This window comes from Lissotriton helveticus, chromosome 8 (assembly GCF_964261635.1).
Source record: "Lissotriton helveticus chromosome 8, aLisHel1.1, whole genome shotgun sequence".
Lineage (NCBI taxonomy): Eukaryota > Metazoa > Chordata > Amphibia > Caudata > Salamandridae > Lissotriton > Lissotriton helveticus.
Genome location: NC_136069.1, coordinates 1,522,061,861 through 1,522,083,986, shown reverse-complemented (window position 1 = coordinate 1,522,083,986; position 22,126 = coordinate 1,522,061,861). Strand labels below are relative to the sequence as shown.

The window sequence follows — 22,126 nt, the reverse complement described above, 5'->3', positions numbered from 1 at the left end:
TAAACCGAGGAAACGCCTTTAAGTTATAGAGGCTGCAAACACTTTCTCCAGCTTAGGAGACTCCATAGATAAACAAGTGAATGTTTCTTCTTGACCACAACACCTCCCCATACAAGCTACAGGTAAGCAGAAAGAAGCAAGGATGCCTGCCTTAAAAGTTCAGATAGGTTTTTCAGGACTTCTGCCCAAGGCGAAAGACATTTTCAGCAAAAATATACGGATAAGCTGAAGCCAGCAGAACACCCAGCCTTTGCCACCAACACCAACTACTGTCCATCAGTAACATACCTTTCTTACCAAAAACCAGTGAGAAGGCAGCAGCAGAACAGCAAATAAATCACATTCGGGAATGCGAGCTGCTGGGTGACTGGCAGTCGGGCTTCTGATCTAGAAGAAAAATGGGATCAGCCTTATTGGATGGCTAACAGAACCCCTGCTTGTGGCAGACAAGGATGCGGTGACATTACTTCCCCTATTACACATGCCTACAGCAATCAACACAATTGGTTATTCAACCTTATTTGCCTAATTAGAGTGTCTGGAGTGATGGGCCATAGAGAAAAATGGCATAGTTCAGAAAAAGGCGGGAAAGCAACGCTGAATCATACTGAAACATATTTGTGGATTTATTTGCCAATGGAGCCAAAATGTGCTTAGTGTTAAGTGTTTTTTCAAGGGTACATATATCTCAGCTGTAATCCAATTGATCATAGCAATAATATGAATAGCCATTAAAATGACAAAAAAATAGAAATGATGGGGGGACAGAAACAAACATAACAGATCATAACATTTCCACAATATCAAACATGCATTGACAAATCCAATGGATCTCGCCTGTGAAAGCGATAGTCTTTGGCAATGATTTTTAGCTATGCTGCGCAGCATGGCTAGAAATACTTTTTTATTCAAGTAATACAATGCAGCCAGCATTAATTATTAAAATACAGACAGGAGCGGCTGGAGAAAAAGGCAACACAGGGGGCAGGAGAAAAGAACGCAGGTGGGGGAGAGGACACGCAGAGACAATGAAGATACATAAGGACAAGGGCGGGTGGGTGTTAGGGGCTGGAGAAGCAAGCAGACAAAGGACCGCAGGCAGGAGGGGCTGGGCAGCAAACAGACAACTGGGTGAGGCTGGGATAAGATGGGGAAACACAAACAATGGAGGTGGGAGAGCCTGGGGAGCAAACGGACATCTAAAGTGGGAAGGCGGGCAACTCTGGGGTGCAAACATACAAGGGGGCTACGGGCAAGCAAGAAAAAGTGGGCGGAAGGGGGCAGGAATGACAACTGGGGAGGGCAAGAAAGAGGAACACGGAGGGAGGGAGAAGTACACAAGGGAGATAGCTGGAAAACACACACCATCACTTAGAGCACTTAAACAGAAAAAAATAGCGCCTAAAAAATTAGCAGTGGCACGACACAAGTAATGCATCCACACTCCAGGTGATAAATAAAGAGAAGAAGAGGAAGGAAAGCTTTTGGAAGCTGACGAATGAGAAGCAAGCAGCGGAGTGACAATGAAGCCAACCAGTAGTATGCAGTGGGCGTGCTGTAAGCCCACTGTAAGATAACAACAAGTGCTGCAACAGACAGTGCATATACTGTATTAGGCAAGACCTAAAAAGCATCATATAGCATCATAAAAGAGAATTTAAAAGAGGCTTTTACATGAAATATCTTGTCAGAAATTCACGTAAGCGTTTGCATGGGCAAGAAAAAAACAGAACTGTTTCTTGAGGAGAATCATTAATTATACTCTGTTATGGCATCTTGTTGAAAAACTGCATTGTCTGTATTACAAGCATCATTATATGCTGTTAATCCACACATAACTGGTATAAAAACACAATGGCAAGGCCCACCAGTCCTGGCAAAAAAGTGGATTCTTTTTTGAGTGGCTGCGCACACATACACAGGCAAAATGCTGTCGCTCGAAGAGAGGCAATGGATGAAGTGGACTGACCCATTGTGCCATGCTGTATGATGTGGTAGGCGGAAACAAAATATGAATGACACTACAACAAACCAATGGATGAGGGGGGGGGGAGAGGGGGAGAGGGAGAGAGAGAGAGAGAGAGAGAGAGATTTTTAAGAATTTTGCATCTGAAAGATCAGACCTAAATAAAATCATGTTTAACACTGAGAAGAAATTGTCTTCAATCAGGTTAACTCTATGTTTAATAATTACCTCTGCCCAGTCCCCCGTTCAGCACTTTCATAAGAAGGTAGTCCTTCACCCTTGAGACAAGCAGACTAATAAATTGTCTAATGAGTTGTTTAGTCTATGCAATGAATGCTCTCGTCCCAAAAACCACACATGTGACTAGTCAAACCTGTTCCACAACCAGCTAGTCTCAAGAGGCAATCCTCTGCCAACTTAGAGTAAGCAACATCAAACACACTGCCACCGCAGACACTCTCTCACTAGCTGTCGCGCTCTGACACCCACACACATTACAATAACACACACCATCATGCACTACTAGGAAGCGATCACATTGTGATGTTTGCAGAGGATCATGGCCTTTCGTATGCAAATTAGTTAGCCGACGCCCATCTCTGTTCAGTTCCTCTTTGACATGGAATGTCTCTTTGATTTGCTCCCAGTACATAGGAGGTGCTGAAGGCTACTTTAAATGTGGAGCACTAAAGGTCAGTCTTGTAGCATTTTCTGTTGCAAATCTATTGCCTTCCCAGTGGCAGCAATCTCAGTGGTTTTGAAGCAGCATGCCCACTAGTAAGTGGAGAATGTACTAGGAGCATGCCCACTAAGTGTAAGTAGACAATGTACTGCCTCCTTTGTAACTCTAATGCTTTTGTACAAGTCTCATTCAGAGGTGTGTGCTACTTTTGACGAAGCATAGCCTACAATCAGCTAATTAAATTATTAGTCACAACTTCTTGCGTCTGTCCGAGGAGGTACGTTAGGACCACTTGTTGTTCGTATTGCATTATACCCAGGTCCTTTGACGTTTATTGGGTTTCCCCATTAGTTTGTAATGGGTACATCAACAGCAGGGCATACTGCTCATTACATGTTGCTGTCCTGCTGCCACCACACATATTAGTGGGCATGTGGAGACTTACCATGCACGTTGCTGGGCATCTTCAGACTATTTGGCATTACTTGTTTTTTGGATGAGGATACTGGCATTGCCTGTTGCTTGGCATGTGGAGGCAGGACCTAAACGCTGCTGGGCATGTGGTGTGTGGTACTAACTGTAGATGGGCACAGAGACTGGCATATTCAGATGCAAGTCATATGAATGCTGCATCATATAGTACCGAGCATGTAGAGGTTGGCTAAACCTACTGTTGGCCGTACGAGACTGGCATTACCTTTTGCTGGGCATGTGGTGTGTGGTACTAAATGTAGCTGGGCACAGAGACTGGCATATTCAGATGCAAGGCATATGAATGCTGCAACACATAGTACAGAGCATGTAGAGGTTGCCTAAACCTACTGCTGGTCATATGAGACTATCGTACCGTTTTGCTGGGCGTGTGGAGATAGGGAATACCTATGGATGGGCATCTGGATATTAGTTTGCTGTTGCCGGGCACCAGGTATGATAAGGATTAGGCATGTAAAAATTTGAAACATAGGCTTTATCTGGAAAATGTGAAGAATCCCTAATTATCCTTGTAAAGTTCCTCTTAAATCGTATCATATTTTACCAAATCATTGACTATTGAGCTTTGAAATGATGAGGAGTTTAATTTACTTTATATTAACCAATGAACATTATTAGATGTTTTACTAATATTACTGGCCCTGCATGCTTTAAAATGCATTCTTTCACCTAATCAAAAAGAATGGAAAACCCCTAAGTACTCTTATATTAGCGGTATTTAAGTAATTCCTTCTTTTCGCCAATGAACCAGACTACGGCATTTTCATTAATGTTATGTACATAAACACTACTAATATAAAAAAAATGACATCATAAATAGCCAATTGTCATTAAAACTGAACTTTTTAAACAGGGTTTAGGGGTTGAGCAGTACTAGCAGTCATTGACACCCACAGTAACACACAAAACCGTAATCTGGCCCAAAAGACTTTGAGTAAAGCAGTGCTAAGCAGTTTGTGAAACTAAATAATGAAAAGTAATGGTGAAAAAAATGCTTTGGTTCATCTAAAAGAAAACAACACACAGAGGAAAGGTCCAGGAAATGAGTTAACATGTCCCAAAAAACAAAAAGACTTCCTGACAGCCAGTGCTGCAGGAAACAGACTAAAAATAGAGGTTCAAACCACTTGACCGACTGACAGCTCTGTTTCCTCTAGGGTGGATATACGACTTACACAACAAGAGCACCAGTCAAAGACATGGTCTGTCCATGAAAGCCCTCTGGGCCTAAATCACTACCAATGAAACAAGCACTGGTAAATTCAAAAGTTCTGATCTTGGCGAAGTGATGCGCTGGTTAGGTTTTTTGGGGAGTGGGAGAATGTGCTACAAAGAGTAAAGAAAAAAAATAAAGAAAACACGTGGCCATCTAAAGGTGGCCACCATAAGTATGCATTGAAATTGTTTAATTTTAAAATATTTCACTAATATGGTCATTCTAGTGCTGATTTTTTTAATAAATATAAAAATCCTTTCATCTGTGCCTGGAATTTTATTATTTGTATTTATGAAAAAGACAAACATAAATCACCACCTAACCAAGTACTCAAATCACAGGCAGCTGCAATGTTACAATGCCACTTAAATACTTAGGGCACTGGTACTCATAGTACGGCCCGAGGGCCGCCAGCGGCCCGACACCCTTTCACTGGCGGCCTGCGGACCTTGCCTTGCCGTTTCCACGGCCGGCAGTAAACACGGAAGATGACCGAAGGAGCATACGTAGTGAATACGTATTAAATAGGTATTCACTACGTATGCTCCTGCGGCCATCTTCTGTGTTTACTGCCCGCCTCTGTGACGTAAGAGCACCTTCAGATAGCTTCCCAAAAGGCCCTTTAAAAGTCAGCTGTAAGCGCTTTCCCAGCTGACTTTTAAAAGGGCATTTTGGGAAGCTTCCTGTTTGGACAGAGACTGATAGAGACACAGAGACAGATAGAGGCGATAAATGGAGGCAGAGACACAGAGACAGGTAGAGACACAAATACAGATAGAGACACGGAGACAGATAGAGACAGAAAGAGTCAGAAGAGATAGAGACAGGGACAGACAGAGATAGAGACAGATAGAGACAGGGACAGATAGAGACAGATAGAGACAGGCAGAGACAGGTAGAGGCAGAGACAGAGACAGACAGAGGGACAGAGACAGACAGAGGCAGAGACCGACAGATGCAGAGAGAGGGACAAAGACAGACAGACAGATAGAGGCAGAGACAGACTGAGACAGAGACAGACTGAGACAGACAGAGATGGAGACAGAGATAGAGGCAGGGACAGATAGAGGCAGAGACGGTGACAGACAGAGAGACAGGGAGGTGGAGAGGGAGAGGGAGGGAGACAGGGGGAGACAGACAGAGGGAGGAGGGAGACAGACAGAGGGAGACGGACGCAGGGAGAGAGAGAGGGAGGGAGACAGAAAGAGAGGGAGGGAGACTGAGAAAGGGAGGGAGAGAGTGAGAGAGAGAGAGACTGAGGGAGTGAGACAGAGGGAGGTACACAGAGAGGGAGGGAGACAGGAGGGAGGGAGAGAGAGTGAGGGAGACTGAGGGAGACAGACAGAGGGGGACAGAGGGAGGGAGACAGAGGGAAAGAGAGAGAGGGAGAGAGGGATTCAGACAGAGGGAGAGAGGGAGGGAGAGGGAGGGAGGGAGACAGAGAGAGAGAGAGAGAAAGGGAAAGAGAGATAGAGATAGAGATAGAGATGTGTGTATGCCGGGTCTAGTGGCTCAGTGGACAAATGCATCTGCTACAGGGGGCTGTGTTCAACCTCATGGTCCAGTTTTTGTTTTTGCTCTAGCCCTGCCCCCTCCCCCACTGACCCCGCCCCCACCGGTGCAGCCCTCAGCGTCGAACCACACTGTAAATTTGGGCCAGAGAGAAAGTTTGTGGGTACCCATGACTTAGGGTATCATTACGATATCGGGATGACTTGCGTCCGCCCGACACCGTAGCGGACTGGAACCACCCGACCACAGGTCGGCTGTTACGACCACACAATTTGAATGTGACCGCCATATGGGGGGTTGGAAACATCCATATTACAATGGTAGCTTGTGCGGCGGGCAGAAAAGGCGCGCAGCACAAGCCTGCCCGCCGCACAAGCTACCATTGTAAAAGGGGTGTTTTTAAACATCCCTGCACTGTGTGCCACATAGTGCAGGGATGTTTAGGGGGGCACCCACTGCTGAGGCCTCAGAGAGACGTGGGCCCTACTAGGGGCCCCGAGAGTCACTTTCAGAAAGGCTTTCCATGTCGGAAAGGTCGACATGGAAAGGCTGTCGGAAAGTGACATCATAATCCTGACGGCAGAGCTGAGGCTGGTACCGCCGTCATTATGTGTGTTTCCGATGCTCTGATTGGCTCAAAGCGTGGTGGACGGTCCCCTGGCCCGATGCACCCACCTGCATCATTGTAGTGCGACGGTCGGTCGGGATCCGCCAGACATCATAATCGGGCCCTCAACAACTTTAAAAATGAGACACCAAATAAATGACAATCTATATGGCCACCTGAATGCAGGAAAAATTAAATAGCTAATATTAAAAGTTAACACAAAAAAAGAACTGAAATTGAAAAGCACACTTGGAACAGGGTTTAGCATTGAAGAGACATTAACTCTTTTCAGTGGCTGTGAACAGTGTGTACAGGCTTTGTGCATTCACTCAAAGCCAAGGAAGCTGACCCATTGCCCTCAATACATGCTGAGGCGGGCAGATGCAAAATCTGAATGACAATTTACCAGACCAATGAATGAAGCCAGCCGAACAAAATCTCCTTTATTTATATATATTATGGATATATTTGTTGTTAAACACACAATAGCTAGACCTAAAAAAAAAAATTGCCTACACTGTGCATTTGTATTGCTGTCACAGCTGCCCAGAGGTCCTTGGTCACATCCCGCCTTTGCCAAAGCTCTAAAGTTTCGCAGTTCCGTCCGTTCATGGATAGCTCACCGAAGCCAGATTTCTTGCAGCACTGTTTGTACCTTTATAAACTACAAGTACCAGGAGTGTCCTTATGTTTACAATGTGAGAACTGCTCTTTACTGGGGGCCCCTTTGAAGACTGCTGATTTGTGACACACAGTGGAAGTGTGTAAGCTGGCAGGTCTGTTAAAACTTCACTAGAAGGTACAGTGTTATGTTATATAAATGTATACAATGCAGTGGTTATCCGAAGGTGTCCTGGCGCTTAGCTCAAAGGTTATCAGTCAAACAAAGGACAAAAATAAAATGGCTGAATTTAAACTAGTTGTTAACCCCTTGGCCGCTGCGCGAATTCCGCTGCGGCGCTGGGGGGGGTGAGCGCAGCGCTGCCATGCTCGTGACGGAACCATGCCGTCTTGAGTCACGGACGGCTTGTGCTCACGACGGCGTGGTTCCGTCACGGCCCCGCCCGCTCATTAATTCACCCGCACAGGTGGGGAATTAATGCAGCGCGGGCTGAGCGGCTGCAGCATGACGGAACCACGCCGTCATCAGCACACGCCGCCCGTGGCTCATGACAGCGTGGTTCCGTCATAAGCAGGCAAGAGGTTAAACAGCCAAGTTTTCAGTGCTTTCCTCAAAGGCAGCAAGTCTGGGAAATATTGTATGTGGAAAATAAGTTCATTCCATGCTTGGACGTGCAGGCCTCAAAAACCATGACTGGTTGAAGGTGTCACTTGTGGCATAGAGTCACTTGGTTGCAGACTAGTACACTGTTGGGTCAGGGGATTTAATTCAAACTCGGAACGTGCTGGAGAAATAAGGCTCTAAACTCAGCCCAGCGCCAGGCAGGTTCCCGCCAAGAGCTGGGCGCGCGGGACAACAACAAAAACAAAGCAGAAAGAAACTGGAGCAAACGGCTTCAGGGCAGAGGGGACCCGGGTTCACGAGGCCCGGCGCGTGAGAGCGGGATTACCACAGGCCCGGCCCGCGGCCTCCACCAGCGACTAGGCCTCATTCCTGGCAGCCCTCAAACCTGTTTTGAAGCAGGAGTCTGGTTCTCAGCTGGCGTGTTCTGGCTGCCCTCGGTTTGCTGCCACGCAGAAGGCATGTTGCAATACTGGGTCAAAAGCAGATGACACCCTTCGATCCAAAAATAGGCACATCTGCGGGCGTTTTATGTTTTCATTTCGCGTTGTCTATTTTCTTTTCAACTGCAACCAATCAAATCACTGATTGGGTCGGATTGCTTTTCACACTGACCACTTATGTTATTTGCGTTTGTATAGCGCTAACTACCATTGGTTATGGCATCACAGCGCATTCCCTGTTTGAGTTTAGCCAATGCTTGCATCACCAGGTGCTCCCGGATTTATAAAAGAATAAAGTTGTTCCGTGGTCGTGCTCGTAGTTCATCCAGACCAGCTTTATTTCCCTTTGCATTCTGTGACTTGCAGTCCAGAGGGAGAGACTCAAAATCACAGAATGCAAAGAAAATGCCTGGACCGGATGAGCTACTCAGCCGTCGGACAAGGAAACTTGAGGGCGGTCGCTGTGCATGCTGCCTACTACAGGCCTTCCTGTGCAACGTCCTCTACATAGGACCTGGAGGAAAATACGTGTGCAAAGTGAAAAACTGGGCGTTTGCACCCCGTTTTTCATTTTGCCCATTCAACAGAACGAGGCCTAAAGGACAATTGTGAGCAGTTTAATGAGAAAATAATCTTGCCATCAGATACACACATATTGTATTTGAGGTTTCTTATGATAAAATCACGCTGTTATATGGGGTAGTATTTATAGCGCTCGTCTGTCACTGCTATGACTTCATGGAGCTGTTCACTTTCTTGATGGTTCATTTCAACCTGTCACTCACTTTCAGCATTATGATACTACTACTACATAAACAGGTCAGATTACAATAACAGTTACCTGCTTGAAGGTATACTGTACACAAAATGAATGTGTTTGTCTTAATATTTACTTCACGCGGACATTTTATATAGCGCCACATGCCAATTTTTGGCGCCTCCCCAGTGCGACACGGCTAAGAGGAGGTCGCGCCATCTTCAGCCGATGACCCTTGTGCAGAATTGATCATTTGCGTGCAGTTTACAAAAGGAACAAAATATAACACACTGTGGTGAACATTTTTCCCTAAATGTAACTCTGTGGAGAAGAACATAAAGTCGATTCTCATCTTCTTAAGGACACACAACCAGTTACATAGAAAGACATGGCATCTTTTTGTTGTAATTAGAGGTGGGCAAACCACTAAAGGCTCGAGCAAGGTGCCTGGCTCTGACTCGGTTCTCTTGGACCTTCAAGCACAGAACGAGACGAGCTTGCATGTTGCTCTGCCTGCCACCCACGCTCTTACCTCCTGCACTGAGAATTAAAGAAAAACATTAACCTTTGATGAAAAATAAGAGAAATAAATACCTACCCCTCTTGTGACTGCTTTCCCCAATGTGAAGCAAGAAAACCTGTGATTAATCCCTGCTTTTCTGCTAGACCAAACTGTGTGACCCTCTGCAAATATTTTATTCACCCTGCCTTTTTTCTTCATTTTTGCCTATGAGAGCATCTTCAAATACGTGAATTCAGGGTGTGTGCTGAATAAAACATGTTGTGTGTTTCATTTAATAGACAGTAATTTTGCTCAATGTACAAGAAGAATCTAGGCCACAAATAGGGTGTACCTCACAACTGGCTTGTCCACTGAATCACTAATGGCATGGTGTTTAGGGCACGACACAAAAGTGTGTGCGTTCATGTTTTAAAACCATTGCTTTTAATAAATGCCTCTCAAAGCAGTGTTATAATCTGATATATTAAGATATAAAGCTTCTTTACTGAAATTTGAAAGAGATTTTATCTGATTATCATATGACGTTTGATACATGATTTACATGCCAAACGTTTCAGGGCTTGGCTCCTGCAAAAACTCAAAGAGCCAAGCCAGGCCCTTGGCTCGACTCTCCCTTTTCATTTGCTGGCTCACCCCCCTGTAGTTGTAAGTACCAGAAAAGGCTCAAATCTTTGAAATGAATGCATGTAAGCCAAGGTTGTACAACCTGGGTCCAGACCATATTTTTAGGATATCCACATGAAATAGTATAATATACACTGAAACGAATTCAGAATCTTTACACAGTCCATATACTATACAAATGCAATTACAATACAATACAATACAATATGGATCATCTCGTTCCTCGCCGGAAGAACACAGAGAGTCCGCCTCCCCCCGTTTCGATCCGAGGCCACCGAAGTCATCTGCGGCGTCCCGCAAGGATCATCACTCAGCCCCACCCTCTTCAACGTCTACATGAGACCTCTTGCTGCCATCGCACGCCAACACAACCTCAACATCATCTCCTACGCCGACGACACCCAGCTGATCCTCTCCCTCACCAGAGACCCCGACACCGCCAGAACCAGCCTACACGAAGGGATGAAAGACGTCGCCGAATGGATGAAGAACAGCCGCCTGAAACTGAACTCAGACAAGACGAAGTCCTCATCCTGGGACCATCGCCCTCCGCCTGGGACGACTCCTGGTGGCCACCAGCCCTGGGCACCGCCCCCAAGCCAACAGACCACGCACGCAACCTGGGCTTCATCCTGGACTCCTCCCTCTCGATGACCAGACAAGTCAACGCCGTCCCCTCATCATGCTTTCACACCCTTCGCATGCTTCGCAAAATCTTCCGATGGATCCCGACCGAAACCAGGAAGACGGTCACCCAGGCCCTCATCACCAGCTGACTAGACTACGGAAACACCCTCTACGCCGGAACCACAGCCAAGCTACAGAAAAGACTCCAACGCATCCAGAACGCCTCCGCCCGACTCATCCTGGACATCCCCCGACGCAACCAGATCTCCGGCCACCTTAGGGACCTGCACTGGCTCCCCGTCAACAAGAGGATCACGTTCAGGCTCCTCACCCACAAGTCTCTCCACGACCTGGGCCCCAAGTACCTCAATGACCGCCTGACCTTCTACACGCCCACCCGCCAGCTACGGTCTACTAGCCTCGCCCTTGCCGCCGTACCACGCATCCGAAGAGCCACCGCCGGAGGCAGATCCTTCTCCTACCTGGCGGCCAAGACATGGAACTCCCTCCCCATTCACCTTCGGCTGACCCAGGACCACCTCGCCTTCAGGAGACAACTCAAGACCTGGCTGTTCGAGCAGTAGCGGACCCCTTCCCCCCAAGCGCCTTGAGACCCTTCCGGGTGAGTAGTGCGCTATACAAGTGTCGTGATTGATTGATTGATTGGTTAGTTTAAAATGTGGCATGGATCTGACCCTCTTATACCAAAGTTGGATCTCCCACAATGTGATCTTTGGCTATACAGATCAGATACTTGCGAAATTTTCAAAGTTTGAACCAGAAAAGGAATACTGAGAGTACGTTTTGCTGTGCTGAGAAATTGTTTTCATTCCATTGACCTTTTTTCGACTTGTAGGACTATGTTTCTTAGCGCCCCTCCTCCCCATGTTATTGTCAATGCTTTGCTGAACTCTGTAGAGATTTTTTTCATTAATGAAAAACAGCTCTGTTGACATGGAGCTTGAGAGTGGCGCGCAATGCTTTTTGTTGCTGTTGCTTTTGCTCCACCCGTCATTGTTCCAGCGGCTAATGCCATCTCGTGAAGTCCCAAAGGCCTTGCTATCTTAGTAAGCACAGCATTTACCTCAGGGATGTCCCGCCTAGGTCCAGGAGGACAGGATCCATGCCAGATTTTGACTTTAACCAGAGGCTTTGTGAAGGGTTTCGGTTCAGCTTAACTCTAGGTATTTTGAGTGGAGTTCCTAGAAATCTGTTGTGTCCAGCCCTCCTGGACCTACATTGGGCTGAACTGTGTTACCTAATTTACGGAAGGATGTTTTATAAGAGCAGCGCACCCGTCTGGTCATTCCCCGCTTGCCCCGTCGTCTGAGTCAGTTGCCCTCTGTCCTCCACAGCTGAGCCACTCTTCTGCGAGCCTCATCTATCCTCTTACCTATTCCTCTACCCCACTGTCTCCCATCTGTTTTTACATGCAATCAGGCGTACAACGCCCATAGGGCTGAAAGGGATTTAGGCCCCCCGTCATGTGTGTCAGCCCGGGCTGAGACAGCTTCCCAAGTAAACACACAGACAGTTTTTGAGCTGCTGTGGGCTGGCCGGTCTGGCGTCCGTCTTATTGCAGCCGCACCCGAGTACTTCACGGGACTTTAAAAGACCATTTACTTGTTATCGAGGCTTTGTTGTTTTTTCACCGCTTCTTGGAGCCCCTGCATCTCCACTCTGACTATTGCTGGAAGAATTAGCCCCCCCAAAATTTGTATTAGCACCCCCGAAAGTTGACTCTAGTTGCGCCTCGGCATGCAATTCCGCCTACCCTACTACCTATGCCACTGCTAACCGTCTCCCACCTGCCCTCTCACCTGAGACACTTCTCTGCATCACCTACCTATGCTTCTTCCTCGCACCTCCCACCTGCCCCCTCACCCGAGACACTTCTCTGCATCACCTACCTATGCTTTTTCCTCGCCACCTGCCCCCTCACCCGAGACACTTCTCTGCATCACCTACCTATGCTTCTTCCCCACCACCTCCCACCTGCCCCCTCACCTGAGACACTTCTCTGCAATCCCCACCTGCCCCCTTACCTATGCCACTCCCCATCTCCCCCTCACCTCAGACACCTCTCCGCAGTCCCAACTACCCTCTTATCTATACCACTGCCCCTCCGTCTCCCACCTGCCCCCTCACCTGAGACACTTTTAGCATTACCTATCTATGCCACTGCCCCACCATCTCCCATCTGCCCCCTCACCTGAGACACCCGAGTCACAGAAACTGCATCTATCTCAAGAAAAGGTGCAAAAACACGACCACTAAATCGCACAGCAGTCCACGCCTACGGAGGATTACTATTAAAACTGGAGCAGCAAGCTTGGGAACTGCCCAGCACAAAATTTAAGGGCACAGTTCACAAAAAGCTACATTTGTTCACCGACCTTAATCGCACTTGGACACAAGTACTCAAATAAAGGGCCAGTTTTACAAGTATAAAGGAATCCGCATTTGGGATTCACAAAGCGTGGTTCGCACTCGTAAAAATAATTTCTCATATGCACTTGTGCATTTGAGTAAGTATGCTCCCAGGGGTAGGGAATGTGTGCTCCCGGGCGGTAATGACCAAGGAACTTTGAGATCTTACTAAAACTACATGTTTGAACCCATTCAGAACATTTTTGACAGCCCATTACAGCGCTGGACTCTGTCAGAACACTACTCCTGTGAAAGGCGGAAGTAAATATGCATCTCGAATGGGACCAGCAAGGGAACACCTACCTCCAAAATTAGTGGAATTTAGGGGAAGGGGTTTCTCCGTGAAAAAAATGGAGGAAAAAAGGGCAAAAAATAGTAATTACACAGAGCAGGTATCTTCGCATGGGTAAATATACAGGTGTATATGTGCTCAAATAAACATTGAATTCTCATATGCATTAACAGCAGTCACGTCACATTTCTAAGAATAACCTCCTCCCTACAAAGAACTTTTAAGATTGCAACATTATCAATAACTGTTGATTTGACGATTTCTCCATGAAATTTTCAGAGCAATTGACAAATTTTGGTAAGGGCTGTTTCGAAATTATCCAGAATTCCAGAATTAACCAGGGAAATAATCACACGAATTCAGCAATGGGAGAAACCTGGGCTCTGATTGTAGGCCCTGCAAAATAGGAGCTGTATTTACTCCACCCTGTAAATATTGTGACCCTGGGATTGTAGTATTTACCCAGGAAATTGTGTCCATTCTGAGTTTTTCGGCCTTGAATGAGGCTTAACGTCTGAAATTGACATTTTACACAACTGAATTTTGCACGTTTCTCCTTTTTATCGGCTATTTACCCTCTCCAAATGTTTGCCATGTTTCTCCTGGTGAAATGGGTCAGGGGGAAACTGCAGGTTTCTTATAATTATCGCGCCTCGTCATGGGTAGGAAGCGCTATATAAGTGCAATTTAAACCCCCATCTCAGAATTCTGATCTCTGCGCAAACTCATTGGAATTAATCTCCGCACCTGGATTGGGGGCCCTTGGCGCGCGCGTCCATGGGAAGTGGGAAGCGCGCGAGGACAGCGGCCCGTTTCCGCTCTCAGCCTCACGCGCCCACGGCGCAGCGTGCAATGTCTTTTCATCCGCGAGACGCCGTGCTCGAGATCAGGGTTTCCTGCCAGCCCCTTTGTAACGCACACAAATAGCTGCTTCATATCTGCTTTGATGCTAATACTACGGAAAATGACCTCACGATCGGCATTTCCTGTTAATTAATGCCCGGCCCGAGCAGCAACACAAGCCAGCCATTAGCTCGCAGGAAGCTCCCTCCCTTCTCGGTCACTCCGTATTGATTAATGAATCCATAAGGACATTTCCTCTTCAGTGAGAGTTTATGTCTAGGGGCGCGCAAAGTTTTGTGTTTTTTCCCCTCAAAAGTTCCAGATTTTCGGTTTTCGTGAAGGTTGCAAAGTTTCAGCTTTGCAATGCGCAAGTTATTTTCTGCTTAATTTTCACCACATGCATAGCTGCCAAGTATTCAGACTTCTCATGTGTGATATTTCCTTAACTTCAATGTACATATGAGTGACCTTCCATTGCCGAATTTGACATGTCAAGTGACACTTTAACACAAGTACACCAAACTCTGAAGTCTATTAAAAACACACAGTGTAAACTCTCCCCATTTGAGCATTATGATTGAAGCTCTGGATGAGCCCTGTTTAGTGGCTAAATTGCGCAATGTGAAATCCCGGCTTCCCAACTTTACCAAACTGTGTGATCCTAAGCAAATTATAAGATAAAAGTTATAGTCAATCCGCAAAAAGACCGTAGTCAAGTTCCCATTGCCATGTTTCCTGAAACATTTGAAGTGACATGAGTTTGCCGGATGGCCGCGTGATTAGGCCGGCGATTGAGCGCCCATACACCCTGTCCCTTGAATGGGAACTTGACTACGATCTTTTTGCGCTTTGGCTATATAACTTCTATCAGACTCTGCGACTGAGATCTAATACGATTAAAAAGTGCCGACCCAACTGGGCTCACATCATTTGGAATTCCCTTTCTGGACTCTATTTTTTTGTTCCCCTCAAGAAGCCCCCAACGGGTAAAACGTGTTGGCTGTTGTGTACTTAATAAATGAATAAAAGGATCAACAATACCTCCTAGTGAAAGACTGACTTTTTCTGGTATCATTGTCCTCCATCATGAAAACCTACAAAATGTTTGTTTGTGTATCAATGCCTCTCTCAATGTATGTGCTTTCATGTTCCTTGTGTGCACAAAGGCCAAAGGAGTCTGCAATGTTATGACTTCCTACAGCCAGAGTTGGCCAGGAATAAAGCGAGGAGAGAGAAGCTGAGCCAAAATCTCAGCCACCACCAAATGTGTCATGACAAGGTGTCAGTTTATCCATGACAACCTCTCCTTTTCTGGAGCTTGGAGGCTCAAGCCGTTTACCCAGGGCTGCAGGCTCACAGCTGATACAGGGAATCGTACCATACAGTGGGAATCACACCGTCGCGCTAAGCAGGACCGGAGTGGCAGTAGCGGGCACCGGGCCGGTTTTGCTGCATAGCTACAATATCGCCCCCCCTGTAACAAAAGCAGCTGCCGTGTTTTCCACGTGCCTCCCTGCCCCCCCCCCCCCCCGCATCCCCACTTGCGGTCAATCTGACTCAATTGCAAAGGCTGGTTTGCATTCCCAGTCCGGCCATGGGGCTAAGAAGGCCTTAAGCAACGCCGAGGGGCAAAGAAGAGCTGTAAACATGTGATAATGCATTTTAATGCGGTGATGCGGGAACCAGCGCTGAAAGGTGTTAGTGTCACTCACAATGCGTGGCATTTGGCAGGGCTGCACATCTGAGATACCTTTTACCCTAGCATCCAGAGGCAAGGAGAACAAACCACAGGAAAATATTCCTTTTTAAGTTTAACTTTTGCAAAGCTTTGCTATGCCCAATTGTTCACTGCAAATTTACATTTGCACCATAGATGTATGCACAATGGCATTGCACAAGAGTACACTACTATTTTTCGCAAACCTGTTACGCGAAACCATCTTCTTCGTAATAGATACTCGTGACAAACTTTAAAAAAAAAATTGTTACAGGGTAGCTTGCCATTTGAAATAATGATGCACACGTAGGAACCAACATTCAGTCATCATCTCATTTAAAAGAAAATATAACATCACAAAAAGGTTATACCCAAGCCTGCTGGTTCAAAGACAAGATGGCTGACCTTCCAGACATTGCTGTTTACATTGGTAACCGGAAATATTTCTTCAGGCCGCTGGGAAATGCCTGGGAAGATGGCATAATGAGCAAGACATATCTCTCACATTTGCATAATGACTGAATTAGGGCCCTAAATTACGGTCCCGTGGTGCTTTTATAAAATATCGCAATCTACTTGACGGGAAGGAGTGCATTTGGATTTTACAAATCTATCATATTGGTTGATGAGACATAATTCAATGTGTGGGGTGTTTCTCGGAGCTAAATATAGATCTTCGCAGATTTCCAGTAAGTTTATTGATCCAACTGCAAACATTGCACCAGAACTTGCAATTCAGTCCCAGCGTTGGGTTAATATCAGTTTTAGTAAGAGCAAAGTCTATTTGTAGATGATCCCTTAAGCTCATGCATCAGTAAAAAAAAAAGGCAAAAAAGGCAACAGTCCATGGAAAGGTCATGTACTACTAGAATGTCGAGAAATTTCGAACAGAAAACAAGAGTGTTGACCTTTTGATTGACAGTAGACACTAATGTGAGCACGAGGTATGATGCTAACCCTGTGAATGCTTACCACCAATGGCATTTGACATTCAAAATGACACAGCAGATGTGCAGTGAAAAAGATAGAACCGACAGAAAGACACAAAACACCAGGCCAGGGATCAAAACACAAGCAAATACAATCTTCAGAGAGTGTCAGAGAATTCTAATACACTGAGCCTCATCAGTTGGACAAAAAGGCTCTGTTTGAAGGCTATGCACAGGCATTGCTCCAACATTGCTAAGATTCCACATTATTTACAGCTTACTCACAGGTATTTATGTATGTGAGATTCTGAAATAGCACCAGCAAACCACCAAGGAGGCAGCTTCAGGGTGTCTTCAAACCAACAGCCTCCCGCCAGAAAAAAACAGCCTGGGCCGGCTCTGGGGCTGTGCGACCAATGCCAAGGCATTTGGGGCTGACTTCGGGGGCACCCTGTTTTCAAATATATTCTGGATGTAAAAAAGCAGCAGCTTCTTTGGCTCCAGCCTTTCCAGGCAACAATAAAAATGTCAAGATAACTTTGGTAAACAATATTCTTCCTGCAGAGAGATCGAGCTTTGCCCAGGAGAAGTTTTAACTCATCATAAGGTAGTGCAGAGGGTTAATGTGCCTGCTACAAAGAACGTGCACCCCGCAGACCACAAAGTGCATATAATGTAAATAGGTCAGTGGGTTACTGCTTTTGTTAAAGAGACCCTTTTGTTACTTGCAGTTTATACATTGTAATCCTAAAATAGAACAGTGAGCTATTAACTGTCATCAAACAGCTGCATGTAAATCAAAGTATAGGTTAGAGAGTTAAGTTTTCTTCCGCAGCATTTCATTATCCTAATGTTACAAAAGGGGTTACTTTGGATAGAAATCAATTCTTATTAGTAAGGACAACCCTTAACCACGGTGATACTTTTTAAATTCTGAATGTATCCTTCTCCAGGCCAAGCACTCTTAAACTGTACTGCCTACCAGTGTAGATGACACGTGACTCCTACACCTTGTAGTCCTCTGTCTGATGTAATTTTTCCTATACATTAATTCACACTCGTTTGAATCATTGTCTCTGTGTGACACGTGTGTGTGATGTAAAGTGCTCTGACACCCTACACTGGCATGAGTCGCGCTATAAAACAAAAGAAATGCACGTAGGAGCGAGTGGTTATGGAGTCGTAGGGCACTGTTAGGTAGGGATGAAATCAGAAGCGAAAGAGGTCATTGGGGGGCGCCAACAAACATTGTCGCAGGGGGAGGGGCGGGAGAGAGAGAGAGAGAGAGAGAGAGAGAGAAGAGAGAGAGAGAAGAGAAGGAGAGAGAGAGTGTGTGTGTATATATATATATATATATATATATATATATATATATATATATATATATATATATATATATATATATATATATATACACACATACACACACACACAGTGATACCAAGCCATTTAAGGCCACGAACTCCAACAAATTATTGTATGTGCACGGACACCAGTTAAGTGGATAGGTGGGGGCAAATGAAGACTGGCGGAGAAGGTGAGGGGGCAGATGGGAGATGGTGGGGAGTGACATAGGTAGAAGGGTAGATAGGACTGCAGAGATGAGTCTCAGGTGAGGGGGAGATGGTGGGGTGGAGGAATAGGTAAGAGGGTAAATGGGGATCGCAGAGAAGTGGCTCAGGTGTGGGGGACAGAGGGCAACTGACTCAGGCAACTGGGCAGATGGGGGTATGACCAGACGGGTGAGCTACTCTTATAAAACATCCTTCAGTACATTCGGTAACAAAGTGGAGTCCAGTGTAGGTCCAGGAGGGCCAGACCAACAGATTTCTAGGACCTTTACTCAAAATACATACAATTAAGCTAAACAGAAATCCTTCACACTGCCTCTGTTTAAAGTCAAAATCTGGCATGGATCCTGTCCTCCTGGACATAGGTGGGACATCCCTACTTTACGAGATATCATCAGCCGCTGGAACAATGATGGGTGGACCAAAAGCAACCACAACATAAAGCGTAGTACGCCACTCTGAAGCTCAATGTCAACAGCGCTGTTTTTCATTAAAGTCTCTACAAAGTTGAGGAAAGCATGGACAATAACATGGGCAGGCGGGGCGCTAAGAAATAAAGCCCTCCAAGAAGAAAATAAAGGGAAAATAAATAAAAACAGTTTCCCAGCACAGCAAAACGTACTTGCAAGATTTATTTTCTGGCTCAAACTCTGAAGATTTTGCAAGTATTGCCTCATCGCCGTGGAGAGACCACGGCAAATGCGCCATCATGAGCTGTACCACTGAATTAAGGAACAGAGTTGCTGCTTTATGGATGCCAGGGTACCACAGTGAGCCCAACAGCTGGGCAGAGATAGCAGGGTGCCGGAGAGGATGCTTCTTCAATAGTGCATGGGTCCGCCATGCACCCTAAAATTTTAAGCTTTTTGATCATCGCCATCTGGAGCATGGATCTTCAATTTATATGCAACTTCCAAGCAAATGCAACCACCTAGCCCTCCCCCCAAAATATCTAATTTGTAGTTGCTCAACTCATTTGAAGGGTAAAACGATGGGGTGCTGCGTTAGAATGCACCACTTCCCACACTCCAAGCCCAGTCCAGGAGTCAGTCTTCATGGATAGAGCTCGGAGAACTCATTCGTAAGTGGAAAGTAGTATGGAGGGGGTCCCATATATCTCTAGGTCGAGACGTAGGAGATTATAGGTTAGCACAGAATTGACCACTCTTGTTACAGTAGAGTACATCATTGTGCCAGTCCACGGTACTTGCAGATGGCCCCTGCTCCAACTATAAGCCACTCTACTCTTGGTCAAGGAAAGGGCTATTGTGGCAAACTTGCGGAACGATTTCAGAAGCATCAGTATGTATCCTAATGGGCTTAAACACAGGCTGGGTTCATTGTCTCCTTGTATCAGGTCAGAGAGGTCTTTAAAGACCTAAGACCAGCATGTGGCGATCTGTGAGCATGACCGTGCCAGATGTATACAAGTTACAGGGAACACATCTGTAATCTGCACATAGTCCAAGACTTTTAAGGCAAGGATTTTAAATTCAAATGGCATTCCTAATTCAGAAAGCTCCTGCGGCAAAGAACCTCGTACCTGTGGGAGAACACCCCAGACCATGCTAGATGACGCACACTCTACGATCGGACAGTCAGGCTCTACCAGAGGAAGGAAAAGAGTGACCATTACCAAGAGGTGGGAAATGGTCCTCATTAACGGGGCTCTGGTTTTACGACTCCTTACCCATCACCCTTTTCTCCTTTGATAACCTACATTCTCGTCTCCAAAATGTAAAGGAAAGTGATATTCTTCCCGCTGCGGTGGTTTACTGAACAACAATGGACTCCAGAACATGTACTTGGACCATGTGTCGACTGTCTTGAAGTACATCTTGGTCCAGACAGATAAAGATGGTCCACTTCTCGTTATTGCTTGACCTCTCATGCCCCGTAGCTCATTGAGTCCTGGTGGACCAGTTAACCTCAACAGCCAAAGTGCCTGCTTGCTTTCTCTCTTCATATATACACGTGTATCATTTATCGAAAGAAAGCACCTAAGAGATATATTAATGAAGCTAACAAAATCATTCATGACCAACCATCACTTTATCAGTCAGGCCCTTAATCGGACTTTTTCGGACCCTACAAAAAGACGAGGGAGATTCTCATATCCCCCACGTAGCAGACAAAAGTGCGGAACTAAGACACACGCGCCTTATTTCCACCCCTCTCCATCGCGCGTCCTCACCGGCTCATAAACATGCTGCAGTGTCTTACTGGTAATGCAGCAATTTACGAGAACAATAATCAATTCCTATCTACCCTGTGGAGCATTACAAATGGCTGATCAATGCCTGCAGAAAGATCTGATCTCAAATGTTGTGGGAGGAGGAGGCAGGCACCTTCTGCTTCACGCCCATGCTGAGCTATGGCCTTCACCTCAGTTTGTCATCTACCCACTGCCCTTTCTTACTCCTAATATATTACCTTAAAACCCCACTCTGTGATGTGAAAGGCTCTGTGCCCCTAGGCCGGTTTAGCCCCTCAGTTGGTGGAAAGGTTTTGGGATGATGTACTAATCAGAGACAACATCTTGCAAATGAACACTTGCAAAACAAAATCAAAGGGTATAAAGACTGCAAGGATCTTTAGACTGCGAATTAGGGAAAAGTAAGTGAGACACACCATCATTGGCCTGCACTAGATAGCCACTGATGCCATATTAAGATGGCCTTGTTTCATCTCTCCCACCACTCTTTCCTCCTCACTGCCAACATGCTAAGGGTTGTCTTGGAGTGGCTGAGGGTATGATCCCTTTTAGAACTCCACTTCTCTTCAAGTTTTACAATTAGCAAGTATGCTGCTGAGAATGTGACTGTGTTTGGGGGTGTGGGATGTGTTTTGCAGTGGAGGCTTACAAACCCTGGTGCCACATATGATGGACATGCGCACCCACACAGGCGTCATGGAGTCAACTCCTTTCCCTGATAAGGGATATTAACATTACTTCCATCTGACTTGATCTGCTAATGGCACTGTTGAGTTTCCCAACAAATTCCCACAAAGCTCACCTACAAACAAAACCATCACGTACTGCCTCCTAGGAGTGGGACGGGCCCTGGCCCACAACTGACGTCATCAGAGAATTCCTTCCTACACCTCAGGTGGGTAAAAATGGGCATGATGCATTAGATTATAGCCACAAGAAGGAACAACTTTCTAAAGTACAAGATATTGTGGCTTATGACATTGCACACATTTATCCGCAAACCTGGAAGGCTGATACTTTTGTCTATGTTAGGGGGTTGTATGATCTTACAACGAACTCCGTTGTAACGCATGCCTTTACCACGCATGCGTTACAACGGAATACTATTTTCACGCTTTTCCTTCTCCACGTTTTTTCCGTGGTGACGTCATAAATGAAAAAAAAAAACGGCCGTTTCCTTCCCCTGCGCCGCCGATTTCCTGCACATCTCCTCTAAAGGTTAGTGGTTTATTTTTGGGGGGGGGGAGCCCCCCCAACCCCCCCTTTTTAATTTTTACCCTTTACCACACATGCCTTTACTACGTACATCGTAGTAAAAGTATGCGTGGTAAAAGCTGTCGTTGTAACCACGCATGCGTTGTAATGCATGCGTGGTTATGGTTTTCGTTGAAACGGCCTCGTTGTAATGGCCGTTTCCCATGTTAGGGTATCGCTCGG

The 22,126-nt window shown here is 46.0% G+C and overlaps 1 protein-coding gene across 2 annotated transcripts in view; it reads right to left on the bottom strand.

The window, feature by feature from the left end:
• The window catches only part of GAB2 (GRB2 associated binding protein 2), a 555,459-nt gene that overhangs the window by 357,951 nt on the left and 175,382 nt on the right, over positions 1–22,126 (bottom strand). Inside the window, exon 2 of one of the 2 annotated variants that reach the window (XM_078658492.1) lies at positions 289–387. The exons of the other annotated variant lie outside the window; for it this stretch is intronic. Coding sequence (XP_078514618.1) covers positions 289–387 — 99 coding nt within the window. The remainder of the gene's footprint in view (positions 1–288; positions 388–22,126) is intronic. 2 annotated transcript variants of the gene reach the window in all.